This window comes from Leuresthes tenuis, unplaced genomic scaffold (assembly GCF_036924035.1).
Source record: "Leuresthes tenuis unplaced genomic scaffold, fLeuTen1.0.hap1 SCAF_12, whole genome shotgun sequence".
Classification (NCBI taxonomy): domain Eukaryota; kingdom Metazoa; phylum Chordata; class Actinopteri; order Atheriniformes; family Atherinopsidae; genus Leuresthes; species Leuresthes tenuis.
The window spans coordinates 34,162,309-34,174,864 of NW_027325366.1; the positions used below are offsets into that span (position 1 = coordinate 34,162,309).

Below are 12,556 nucleotides of genomic sequence, written 5' to 3' on the forward strand. Positions count from 1 at the left end.
TAAACCAGCTGTTTACAGAGTTCAGATTAACTCAAAGTGTCCACTGTTTATGAATCCAGTTCTACGTCAAATACCTGGGATTATCTGTGCTATCCAGCATTTAGTCTGTACCTTTGATTGGCACCGATCTGCTTCTGACTGTGTGAAATATCCTGAGATTTACAGCAAACAGCAGCTAATTTTGGAGTAAAATCTCCCGGAAATAAGCCGGTTTAACAAAAATGTGTGTCTAAGACAGTAATAACTGTTTTCTATCAAGAGATTAACATTTACAAGCTGAGACATTTTTAAGTTTGCAGGGAGTAGTTTTAATTTAAGGGACTTTTCCTCTGACAAACCAACATGTTTCCTCTCCTTCAGAGTCCCTTCTGAGGAGGAGGAGGGTCAGATGCTGTCCTGACACACCTTCATCATCACAGAAACATTATGCTGTGTGAGAAATAAAGCAGGAATCAAACCCACAGAGTTCACTGTCCACAGGCGGGATGTTGGCATGCCGCCCCCTGCTGCTCACCTGGGTGCTGCTCGCCACCACAGTCCCCAGCCACACCTGGAGACCCTGCACAGGTGCGGATGTTCTTAGCATAATTATCTTATCTGACTCTTAGTGTCTCCTGAACAATCAGATGACACATCCAGATGTGTTAGCGAAGCTTAGCACATGTCTGGAAGAACAGGGAAGCTGTTGGCTTTGCTGTATTTTGATGTGTGATAATACAGGTTTGTACAAGATGTTTGATTTAACACCAAATGTTCTATAGAAGTTTGAAGTTTACTTTTAAATTGTTGGCTAACAAAGCAGAAAAAGACGGGAGAGTCTTTCCACACTGATAACCCCGAGGAATAAAGAGATAAACTGAATTCTCGTGAGATTTACAGTCATCAAAGAATCCATCGTGATGGATTCTGACTCGTCTGTTGGTCCACTCACTGATGATCGTTGACCCTGGACATTGCTCTGACTCGTCTGTTGGTCCACTCACTGATGATCGTTGAAGCTGGACATTGCTCTGACTCGTCTGTTGGTCCACTCACTGATGATCGTTGACCCTGGACATTGCTCTGACTCGTCTGTTGGTTCAGTCAATGATGATCGTTGACCCTGGACATTGCTGTGACTCGTCTGTTGGTCCACTCACTGATGATCGTTGACCCTGGACATTGCTCTGACTCGTCTGTTGGTCCACTCACTGATGATCGTTGAAGCTGGACATTGCTCTGACTCGTCTGTTGGTTCAGTCACTGATGATCGTTGACCCTGGACATTGCTCTGACTCGTCTGTTGGTCCACTCACTGATGATCGTTGACCCTGGACATTGCTCTGACTCGTCTGTTGGTCCACTCACTGATGACCGTTGAAGCTGGACATTGCTGTGACTCGTCTGTTGGTCCACTCACTGATGACCGTTGACCCTGGACATTGCTCTGACTCGTCTGTTGGTTCAGACACTGATGATCGTTGACCCTGGACATTGCTCTGACTCGTCTGTTGGTCCACTCACTGATGATCGTTGACCCTGAACATTGCTCTGACTCGTCTGTTGGTCCACTCACTGATGATCGTTGACCCTGGACATTGCTCTGACTCGTCTGTTGGTCCACTCACTGATGATCGTTGACCCTGGACATTGCTCTGACTCGTCTGTTGGTCCACTCACTGATGATCGTTGACCCTGGACATTGCTGTGACTCGTATGTTGGTCCACTCACTGATGATCGTTGACCCTGGACATTGCTCTGACTCGTCTGTTGGTCCAGACACTGATGACCGTTGACCCTGGACATTGCTCTGACTCGTCTGTTGGTCCAGTCACTGATGATCGTTGACCCTGGACATTGCTCTGACTCGTCTGTTGGTCCACTCACTGATGATCGTTGACCCTGGACATTGCTCTGACTCGTCTGTTGGTCCAGTCACTGATGATCGTTGACCCTGGTCATTGCTCTGACTCGTCTGTTGGTCCACTCACTGATGACCGTTGAAGCTGGACATTGCTGTGACTCGTCTGTTGGTCCACTCACTGATGACCGTTGACCCTGGACATTGCTCTGACTCGTCTGTTGGTTCAGACACTGATGATCGTTGACCCTGGACATTGCTGTGACTCGTATGTTGGTCCACTCACTGATGATCGTTGACCCTGGACATTGCTCTGACTCGTCTGTTGGTCCAGACACTGATGACCGTTGACCCTGGACATTGCTCTGACTCGTCTGTTGGTCCAGTCACTGATGATCGTTGACCCTGGACATTGCTCTGACTCGTCTGTTGGTCCACTCACTGATGATCGTTGACCCTGGACATTGCTCTGACTCGTCTGTTGGTCCAGTCACTGATGATCGTTGACCCTGGACATTGCTCTGACTCGTCTGTTGGTCCAGTCACTGATGATCGTTGACCCTGGACATTGCTCTGACTCGTCTGTTGGTCCACTCACTGATGATCGTTGACCCTGGACATTGCTCTGACTCGTCTGTTGGTCCAGACACTGATGACCGTTGACCCTGGACATTGCTCTGACTCGTCTGTTGGTCCACTCACTGATGATCGTTGACCCTGGACATTGCTCTGACTCGTCTGTTGGTCCACTCACTGATGATCGTTGAAGCTGGACATTGCTCTGACTCGTCTGTTGGTCCACTCACTGATGACCGTTGACCCTGGACATTGCTCTGACTCGTCTGTTGGTTCACTCACTGATGACCGTTGACCCTGGACATTGCTCTGAATCGTCTGTTGGTCCACTCACTGATGATCGTTGACCCTGGACATTGCTCTGACTCGTCTGTTGGTCCACTCACTGATGATCGTTGACCCTGGACATTGCTCTGAATCGTCTGTTGGTCCAGTCACTGATGATCGTTGACCCTGGACATTGCTCTGACTCGTCTGTTGGTCCACTCACTGATGATCGTTGACCCTGGACATTGCTCTGACTCGTCTGTTGGTCCAGTCACTGATGATCGTTGACCCTGGACATTGCTCTGACTCGTCTGTTGGTCCACTCACTGATGATCGTTGACCCTGGACATTGCTCTGACTCGTCTGTTGGTCCACTCACTGATGATCGTTGACCCTGGACATTGCTCTGACTCGTCTGTTGGTCCACTCACTGATGATCGTTGACCCTGGACATTGCTCTGACTCGTCTGTTGGTTCAGTCACTGATGATCGTTGACCCTGGACATTGCTCTGACTCGTCTGTTGGTTCAGTCACTGATGACCGTTGACCCTGGACATTGCTCTGACTCGTCTGTTGGTCCAGGCACTGATGATCGTTGACCCTGGATATTGCTCTGACTCGTCTGTTGGTCCACTCACTGATGATCGTTGACCCTGGACATTGCTCTGACTCGTCTGTTGGTCCACTCACTGATGACCGTTGACCCTGGACATTGCTCTGACTCGTCTGTTGGTTCAGACACTGATGACCGTTGACCCTGGACATTGCTGTGACTCGTCTGTTGGTCCACTCACTGATGATCGTTGACCCTGGACATTGCTCTGACTCGTCTGTTGGTCCACTCACTGATGATTGTTGAAGCTGGACATTGCTCTGACTCGTCTGTTGGTTCAGTCACTGATGATCGTTGACCCTGGACATTGCTCTGACTCGTCTGTTGGTTCAGTCACTGATGACCGTTGACCCTGGACATTGCTCTGACTCGTCTGTTGGTCCAGTCACTGATGATCGTTGACCCTGGATATTGCTCTGACTCGTCTGTTGGTCCACTCACTGATGATCGTTGACCCTGGACATTGCTCTGACTCGTCTGTTGGTCCACTCACTGATGATTGTTGAACCTGGACATTGCTCTGACTCGTCTGTTGGTTCAGTCACTGATGATCGTTGACCCTGGACATTGCTCTGACTCGTCTGTTGGTCCACTCACTGATGATCGTTGAAGCTGGATATTGCTCTGACTCGTCTGTTGGTCCACTCACTGATGATCGTTGAAGCTGGACATTGCTCTGACTCGTCTGTTGGTCCACTCACTGATGATCGTTGACCCTGGACATTGCTGTGACTCGTCTGTTGGTCCACTCACTGATGATCGTTGACCCTGGACATTGCTCTGACTCGTCTGTTGGTCCACTCACTGATGATTGTTGAAGCTGGACATTGCTCTGACTCGTCTGTTGGTTCAGTCACTGATGATCGTTGACCCTGGACATTGCTCTGACTCGTCTGTTGGTCCACTCACTGATGATCGTTGAAGCTGGACATTGCTCTGACTCGTCTGTTGGTCCACTCACTGATGATCGTTGACCCTGGACATTGCTCTGACTCGTCTGTTGGTTCAGTCACTGATGACCGTTGACCCTGGACATTGCTCTGACTCGTCTGTTGGTCCACTCACTGATGATCGTTGACCCTGGACATTGCTCTGACTCGTCTGTTGGTCCACTCACTGATGATCGTTGACCCTGAACATTGCTCTGACTCGTCTGTTGGTTCAGTCACTGATGACCGTTGACCCTGGACATTGCTCTGACTCGTCTGTTGGTTCAGTCACTGATGATCGTTGACCCTGGACATTGCTCTGACTCGTCTGTTGGTCCACTCACTGATGATTGTTGAAGCTGGACATTGCTCTGACTCGTCTGTTGGTCCACTCACTGATGATCGTTGAAGCTGGACATTGCTCTGACTCGTCTGTTGGTCCACTCACTGATGATTGTTGAAGCTGGACATTGCTCTGACTCGTCTGTTGGTCCACTCACTGATGATCGTTGACCCTGGACATTGCTCTGACTCGTCTGTTGGTTCAGTCACTGATGACCGTTGACCCTGGACATTGCTCTGACTCGTCTGTTGGTCCACTCACTGATGATCGTTGACCCTGGACATTGCTTTGACTCGTCTGTTGGTTCAGTCACTGATGACCGTTGACCCTGGACATTGCTCTGACTCGTCTGTTGGTTCAGTCACTGATGATCGTTGACCCTGGACATTGCTCTGACTCGTCTGTTGGTTCAGTCACTGATGACCGTTGACCCTGGACATTGCTCTGACTCGTCTGTTGGTTCAGTCACTGATGATCGTTGACCCTGGACATTGCTCTGACTCGTATGTTGGTTCAGTCACTGATGATTGTTGACCCTGAACATTGCTCTGACTCGTCTGTTGGTCCACTCACTGATGATCGTAAACTCAAACCTGCTATCAGTGTTTAGCAGAATCAGAATAACGGTTTGTTTCCTCATCACAGCATCGCCCTGAGGGCATCAGAACAGATTCTCTGACAGAACTGGGCCAGCTTAACTAATAATTCTTGGAATCTTCCAAAGTGAACACGGCTCCTGTAACTGGACTCTGACTGTCCTGTTTAACTATTTCAGCCCATTAAAGCAGCACAGAGATGAATTTAAATGAAAACCTGATAAAAATTACATGAAATGTTTCTTAAGACAGCAAAAGACCAAATCATTTGGTGTCTTCTGTTTAAAATCAACTCTGCATCAAACCTCAGCCGGAAGTCAAACCGAGTATGATGCTGATTATTACCCTGACTAACCAGCTCCGGCTACCTCTGAACGATGGAGTTTTGGCTTAGAGAATGTTTTAAACGTTCAGTTGAAGCCGATGTCTACCTGGAAGACATTCTGGTGCCAGCCTATAAAAAGATGCAGATCATATTTATGTGATGCAGTTTCATCAGAGACATGCTATCAATGTTAAAACTTTATATCCAACCCGCTTTAATCCCAAACTTAACGCACTTCTCAGCATTATAGATGAAGGATTTTGCGATCAGTCAGAACATGAAGTCCATAATTTACTGTTGAAGACAGGAAGTGAAGACCCTGATGAGTCCAACATCTGAACACCTTCTCTGTTCTGCTGTGAATCAAACCGACAGTGAGCTCTCCTCCTTACTGTACCAGACTGCATCGTCCTCCTTTGACGAGCTGACAGTGACTTCTCAGGGTGTTTCATGTGCTTCAGACGTCTTTGCTGCTTTGTACTTTACTGTTTTGAGTCTTTGAAATCTGAGAACTGTTTCTGAACATGTCGTCCCCTCCCTCCATTCATCCTCCATTGATCTACTTCTGCAACAAAACACACAAATGGCCTCAGAGGAGCTTAAAGGGGAATTCCAGCTAAAACTAACATTGAACTGATGCTACCGGTTAAGAAACAAAGACCTAAACTCAGTCACCCTCCCTGCTTGCATCTACTTTAACCTCTCTTCCAGTCATTGAAGCTGAGCAATCTGCTGTCGTCCTGCAGCTCCTCAGTCGGGAATACAGAACATTTTGCCATGTTTTAACTTAAGTTTAATAACCAACATCGACTTCACAAAATTCAATATAAAGTCTATCAGTGAACACACCTTCTCCCCAGTTTAATCTCACAGAAATACATTAAATTACATCTCTGACACCATGATACCTGCTGGTGGCACATAATGTAGTGAAGGTGCTTTGACATTCAGTGTCAAACTGAGTTCACATTCAGAGGCGTGAGACCCTGATTAGATTCACAGCTGTGAGCTATCCAAAATGATTGGTTAGATTCAGTGTTTGTGTAGCCCGGCTCATGAGAGGACCTGTTAAATCACTCTTTACTCCTTGTGTCACTCTGTGTGCCACATGGTACGACAGTCCGTTCGTTACTCCATGATAGTGTATGTCATTACTCCGTGCATCACTCCGTGTGTCACTCCGTGTGTCACTCCGTGCGTCACTCCGTGCGTCACTCCGTGCGTCACTCCGTGCGTCACTCCGTGCGTCACTCCGTGCGTCACTCCGTGCGTCACTCCGTGCGTCACTCCGTGCGTCACTCCGTGTGTCACTCCGTGCGTCACTCCGTGTGTCACTCCGTGCGTCACTCCGTGCGTCACTCCGTATGTCACTCCGTATGTCACTCCGTGCGTCACTCCGTATGTCACTCCGTGCGTCACTCCGTGTGTCACTCACTCCGTGCGTCACTCCGTATGTCACTCCGTATGTCACTCCGTATGTCACTCCGTGCGTCACTCCGTGCGTCACTCCGTATGTCACTCCGTATGTCACTCCGTGCGTCACTCCGTATGTCACTCCGTGCGTCACTCCGTGCGTCACTCCGTGCGTCACTCCGTGTGTCACTCCGTGCGTCACTCCGTGCGTCACTCCGTGCGTCACTCCGTGCGTCACTCCGTGCGTCACTCCGTGCGTCACTCCGTGCGTCACTCCGTGCGTCACTCCGTATGTCACTCCGTATGTCACTCCGTGCGTCACTCCGTATGTCACTCCGTGCGTCACTCCGTGTGTCACTCACTCCGTGCGTCACTCCGTATGTCACTCCGTATGTCACTCCGTATGTCACTCCGTGCGTCACTCCGTGCGTCACTCCGTATGTCACTCCGTATGTCACTCCGTGCGTCACTCCGTATGTCACTCCGTGCGTCACTCCGTGTGTCACTCACTCCGTGCGTCACTCCGTATATCACTCCGTATGTCACTCCGTATGTCACTCCGTATGTCACTCCGTATGTCACTCCGTGCGTCACTCCGTGTGTCACTCCGTGCGTCACTCCGTATGTCACTCCGTATGTCACTCCGTATGTCACTCCGTATGTCACTCCGTGCGTCACTCCGTATGTCACTCCGTGCGTCACTCCGTATGTCACTCCGTGCGTCACTCCGTGCGTCACTCCGTATGTCACTCACTCCGTGCGTCACTCCGTATGTCACTCACTCCGTATGTCACTCACTCCGTATGTCACTCACTCCGTATGTCACTCACTCCGTATGTCACTCCGTATGTCACTCCGTATGTCACTCACTCCGTATGTCACTCACTCCGTATGTCACTCCGTGCGTCAGTCCGTATGTCACTCACTCCGTATGTCACTCACTCCGTATGTCACTCACTCCGTGTGTCACTCACTCCGTATGTCACTCACTCCGTATGTCACTCACTCCGTATGTCACTCCGTGCGTCACTCCGTATGTCACTCACTCCGTATGTCACTCACTCCGTATGTCACTCACTCCATATGTCACTCACTCCGTATGTCACTCCGTGCGTCACTCACTCCGTATGTCACTCCGTGCGTCACTCACTCCGTGTGTCACTCCGTGCGTCACTCACTCCGTGTGTCACTCCGTGTGTCACTCACTCCGTATGTCACTCCGTATGTCACTCACTCCGTGCGTCACTCACTCCGTGTGTCACTCCGTATGTCACTCACTCCGTGCGTCACTCCGTATGTCACTCACTCCGTATGTCACTCACTCCGTGTGTCACTCACTCCGTGTGTCACTCCGTGTGTCACTCCGTGTGTCACTCCGTGTGTCACTCCGTGCGTCACTCCATGACTTTGTAAGTTACACATGATACTACTCATTGTACTCATAACTCAGTTACTTGATGGCATCGTACATGTTTTTGCACCCTATAAGTTGCTCAGACATTAATTTCTGACTCTGTTGAACGCTCCATAAAACACTGACACTGCACACCGAGCAGGTGTTGCTCAGGTAGTAGGACAATCATCTCTGAACTGGAAGGTCAGTGGTTTGATTCCCTGGTCCTCCACCAGTTACGGCCCCGCTGAGCTGTATGTATGAATGTATGTTAGAGGGGAAGCTTTATATGAACATGTGTGTGTATGAGTTATCTATGTTACTATATTACTTGTTTATTACATCATACCTTCCTCTGTATTGATTTAAAACTCTATACATCACTCTTAATGTTAGTCTTACACGTTCCATAATGTTGCTTACAGTGATTACAACTTTATCCATCAGTACTCCTCTCTGTGTAACATTTTACTTTATTCACATATAACTCTGTGTTACTAAAAGTAAACGTTGGTTCGATGCCTGAGAGGCTAAACTTCTGTCCTGTTTAGTGTCGCGGCAGCAGGACATGTTGTGTTTCTGATGATGAATCTCTGTGTCGCTTTGGTTTATCATTAGATTATGACTGAAGCCACAGATGGAGGAACACATCTACCTGTGAGGTGATAACGTGATGAATAAAACAGATCTTAGAACAGATCATTTACCGCTGAGAGCTGATACAGATCAATGTGACAGACTCTCCACACACTCATCAATCACAGTAAAATGAAGAGAGATCTACATCTTTTACTTCCCTCCAGCTGCTGGTTTCACTTCACTTCTATGAAAATCAGCTTTCAGGGATCTGATATTAGAATCTGTTCTTTATTTTTAGCTGTTACAGCTATATTGCAAATTTCCATCTACACAGTAACCTGGAAACAAGCTGCTGACTGTCAGAAGCTTTAAAGCTTTTAGTGGTGCTGTGAAGGTAAAAAGCCATTTCATTATATTATTATTGTCCGATGAACCACAGTCGACTTTAAAGATGTGTTTGCAACCAGGTGCCTGAAGGGAACTGTTTTAAAACCCTCCAGAAATGTCTCGTCTCATTAGTTTAAACTTTATGAAACAGTATCTAGGAGTTGAATGAACTCTAGTTCATGGTGAAGCAGAATGAATTGGTAGGTGTAGCAGTGGGGAGTAACGCTGTGTATCCTCCTCAGACCTGCTGCCCCTCGACCTGCTCTCCAGGGCCCTGCCCCGCCCAGGTCAAGCCCCGCCCACACAGGTAGGACAGGATGGTGGTGTTAAAAACCCAGGTGGCTGTAGATAGGCTGACGATCAATACTCTTCGTGACCAGGTTCAGATGGTTCAGTCCAGAGGGTCCAAAGGTCTCAGACTGACCGGCGCTGCAGCTCTGAGTTTTCCCGCCTCCCAAATCTTCACCAACTGTGACTATTTTCCTGCCGAGTTCTCATTGGTTGCCACTGTGAAGATACCGAGACTGAGTCAGAAGGTGAGCATCGGAACCAAATGGACCCTGGTTCAGTCTGATCCAGTCTAACCTGCTCATTCTCTCTCTGTTTCCAGACAAACGAATACATCCTCTCTGTGGTGAAGGAAGAATCTAATTTGCTGTTGCTAGGTTTCCGGGTCTCTAAGGACCGCCTCCATCTTATGACCTCCGCTGGTTCTGGTGGACGCAGCCGAATCGTTTTCAAGGATGTTGCATTGGACGACAACCGATGGCACACTATCGTGCTGGCTGTCACCGGACAATACGCCATGCTGACCATCGACTGTGGACTTCCTCTGGAGCTGTGAGTTAAAACAGTTTGGACTGGATCAGAACCGTTCAAACCAGCTCAGACCGGTTCATTCTGGCATTCAGAGCAGTTTGTTTCATTTCAGTCTTCGTTACATTGATCCTGGTTCAGCTCAGTTCCTGTTAACTTGGATCAGGCTTTTGTCTGGTTCTGTTTTCTCCTGTTTCAGTCTGATCCACTTTAGTTTAACCCATTAGGCCCAGTTTATCTTAAGTTAGCCTGGTCAACTTTAGCTCAGACCAACCTGGTTCAGTCTGGTTTAGATCAGTTCTGTTGGAAAACAATCAGAACCAGCAGAGCCAGTTCAAACTGGTTTTTGGTGGTCTGGGATCAGGAGATCAGACTCTAACTGGTTTCCTCTCTCCCAGTAAACAGGTCCAGTCCTTCCCCAGCACTCTGGGTACCAGAGGGTCCAGGTTCTTCCTCGGCAGCAGGGGCCAGTGGAGGGGACGCTTCTCTGTGAGTCTGTGATCTGGATCAGAATCGGATCCAGAACTCTCCCGCCTTCCTGCTGGTTTATACTGGTCTCTCTGTGTTTAGGGTCTACTGCGCCAACTGGTTCTGCTTCCGGGCTCAGACGCTGGGCCCAGATTATGTCCGAACTCTGAACCCAGTCTGGCCGAGCTGTCCATCCCACGGGTCCTGAAGTCCATTCCCCTCCAGCCGGACCAGCAGGGCCCAGTTTACCCGTACGGTGAGTCCAGCAGCTCGGAACAGCTGGTGATGTTTGAGGAGCTCTGAGTGTTTGGACTGTAAACGCTGTGCTGTGATGGTATCAGCGGTTCAGTAACCTGAGCTGCAGACTAACCCACAGCATGATGTCTGCTGATGACTGACAGGCCTCTGTGTGCCGGTTTCTGTCACCTTCTGCTTTATAAACACCGATCTTATCAGGACCAGGACTAACCCTGATGTCCGAGTCTTGGTTCCAGTGAGCCTGGGCGCCATTTTTGGGCTTCTGGTTCTGGTTAGGTGTGCTCAGGTGAGGATCAGGGCCTTTATTATGGCTGTGTGTGCTACCAGCAATTTGACTGACACCAAGGGTTTGTTCTCCCGTTTGATGTGTGTTTCCATGACAACAGTGTGAGGTCAGACAGGTGCTGACTCGTACAGGTGTGTCAGTCAGGACGTCTGCTGTGAGTTTAAAGGAGCAGTCTGACATTTTACAGTCGTCCAGTCAGGGATTTCTGCTGTTTATCGCTGAAATTCATTCTTTTATTCCTTTTGCTGAGGAAAATAAGACCTTTGGCTACATCAGCCGCAGACTTCGGTTCTGGTTCAGGACGCATCAGGGTTTAAAAAGGGTTTTTCACCTGATTTTAATGTTGATACAACTGCTTCACGTCATGTGGATCAACAAAACATTGCTGACAGAGCGAGGCAGCTCTCTGCACACATGGGTTAAATGTTGGGTGTTATTTAGCCTCCTTTCCTCCGTTTATCTGCCAGTGTTCTGGGGGTTGGACAGTCCAGTGTGCTGTTTGTTCCAGTAATTTGCTTCATTCTTCATTCATTTGATGTTTTGGTTCAGGTTGCAAAGGTCGGCGGTCGGTAGTGGCAGCGACCTTTCAGAGTGCAGAGGCTGGCCGCCTCCTTCAGGTCGTTGGAGAGGTTTAAGGATGGGGTCGAACAAATGCAGCCGCAAAGGTTTTTGGCTCCTAAGCAAACTGTGGACCTGATGGTTATGGCTGATTTATCGAGTTCCTTTTTTATTAGGTTTGTAGTAAGATTTCATTTGTTTTTAGAGATGCTTCGTGTACTTTCTTTGGTATTAGTGAATATAAATTATTAATCCTAATTGTTAAGCTTTTTAAATCACTGATGAGTGACTTCAGGGGGATATAAGGGAGTAAATCTGTGTCTGTCAGGCTGTTAGCAACAGAAGACATGAGGCTGTTTTTGGCCACATTCACGCAAATGTTGGTCTGTAATTTTGAGATTCATGGTTAAAGGACTGAAAGTTTGGACCTAAAAGTTCCTAAAAGGGAGGTTTGTTTAACTGACAGAAGGAAAGTGCTGCAGAAAACTAAGAAATACTGAATAAAGTCCAAAAATCAGAACGAGAAGGCAGAACCCGACTGATGAGGTCAGCACTAAGGGTCGGGGTCACAGATTGGACTGTGCATGTCAAGCTTTTGGTCTCGTTCTGTTCTGTGGACTCTCTCAGGGTTAGAGTCGACACCTTTTTCCAGCCTTTCGTCACGGCCTCATGCTCTGAAGAGGAATGCTAGCTTCTGTCTGACTGTCTCAGTCGTTGCTTCTCTGCCTCTTTAAAGCAGCTTTGTAATGATGACAGAGTTCATTAAGTTGGGCTGATTTAGAGCTTATCCCTTCAGTCAGACTTCACTCTTTATGACTCAGTTTATATGAAGCAGTCTGAGGTGAGTTTGATTTATGTACCTGTCGCCAGCTGACGGCTCCAAACAAATACCAGTTGCCCAAACCTG

The 12,556-nt window shown here is 48.3% G+C and overlaps 2 protein-coding genes across 2 annotated transcripts in view; one reads left to right on the forward strand and one right to left on the reverse strand.

The window, feature by feature from the left end:
- LOC140319808 (uncharacterized) overlaps positions 1-12,556 on the reverse strand; it is a 481,384-nt gene that overhangs the window by 159,567 nt on the left and 309,261 nt on the right. The gene's annotated exons all lie outside the window — the stretch shown is intronic.
- LOC140320015 (thrombospondin-type laminin G domain and EAR repeat-containing protein-like) overlaps positions 308-12,556 on the forward strand; it is a 28,674-nt gene continuing 16,425 nt past the window's right edge. Inside the window, exons 1-6 of the mRNA XM_072397775.1 lie at positions 308-567; positions 9,506-9,570; positions 9,644-9,799; positions 9,874-10,103; positions 10,478-10,568; positions 10,650-10,803. Coding sequence (XP_072253876.1) covers positions 486-567; positions 9,506-9,570; positions 9,644-9,799; positions 9,874-10,103; positions 10,478-10,568; positions 10,650-10,803 — 778 coding nt within the window. The 5' untranslated portion in view covers positions 308-485. The remainder of the gene's footprint in view (positions 568-9,505; positions 9,571-9,643; positions 9,800-9,873; positions 10,104-10,477; positions 10,569-10,649; positions 10,804-12,556) is intronic.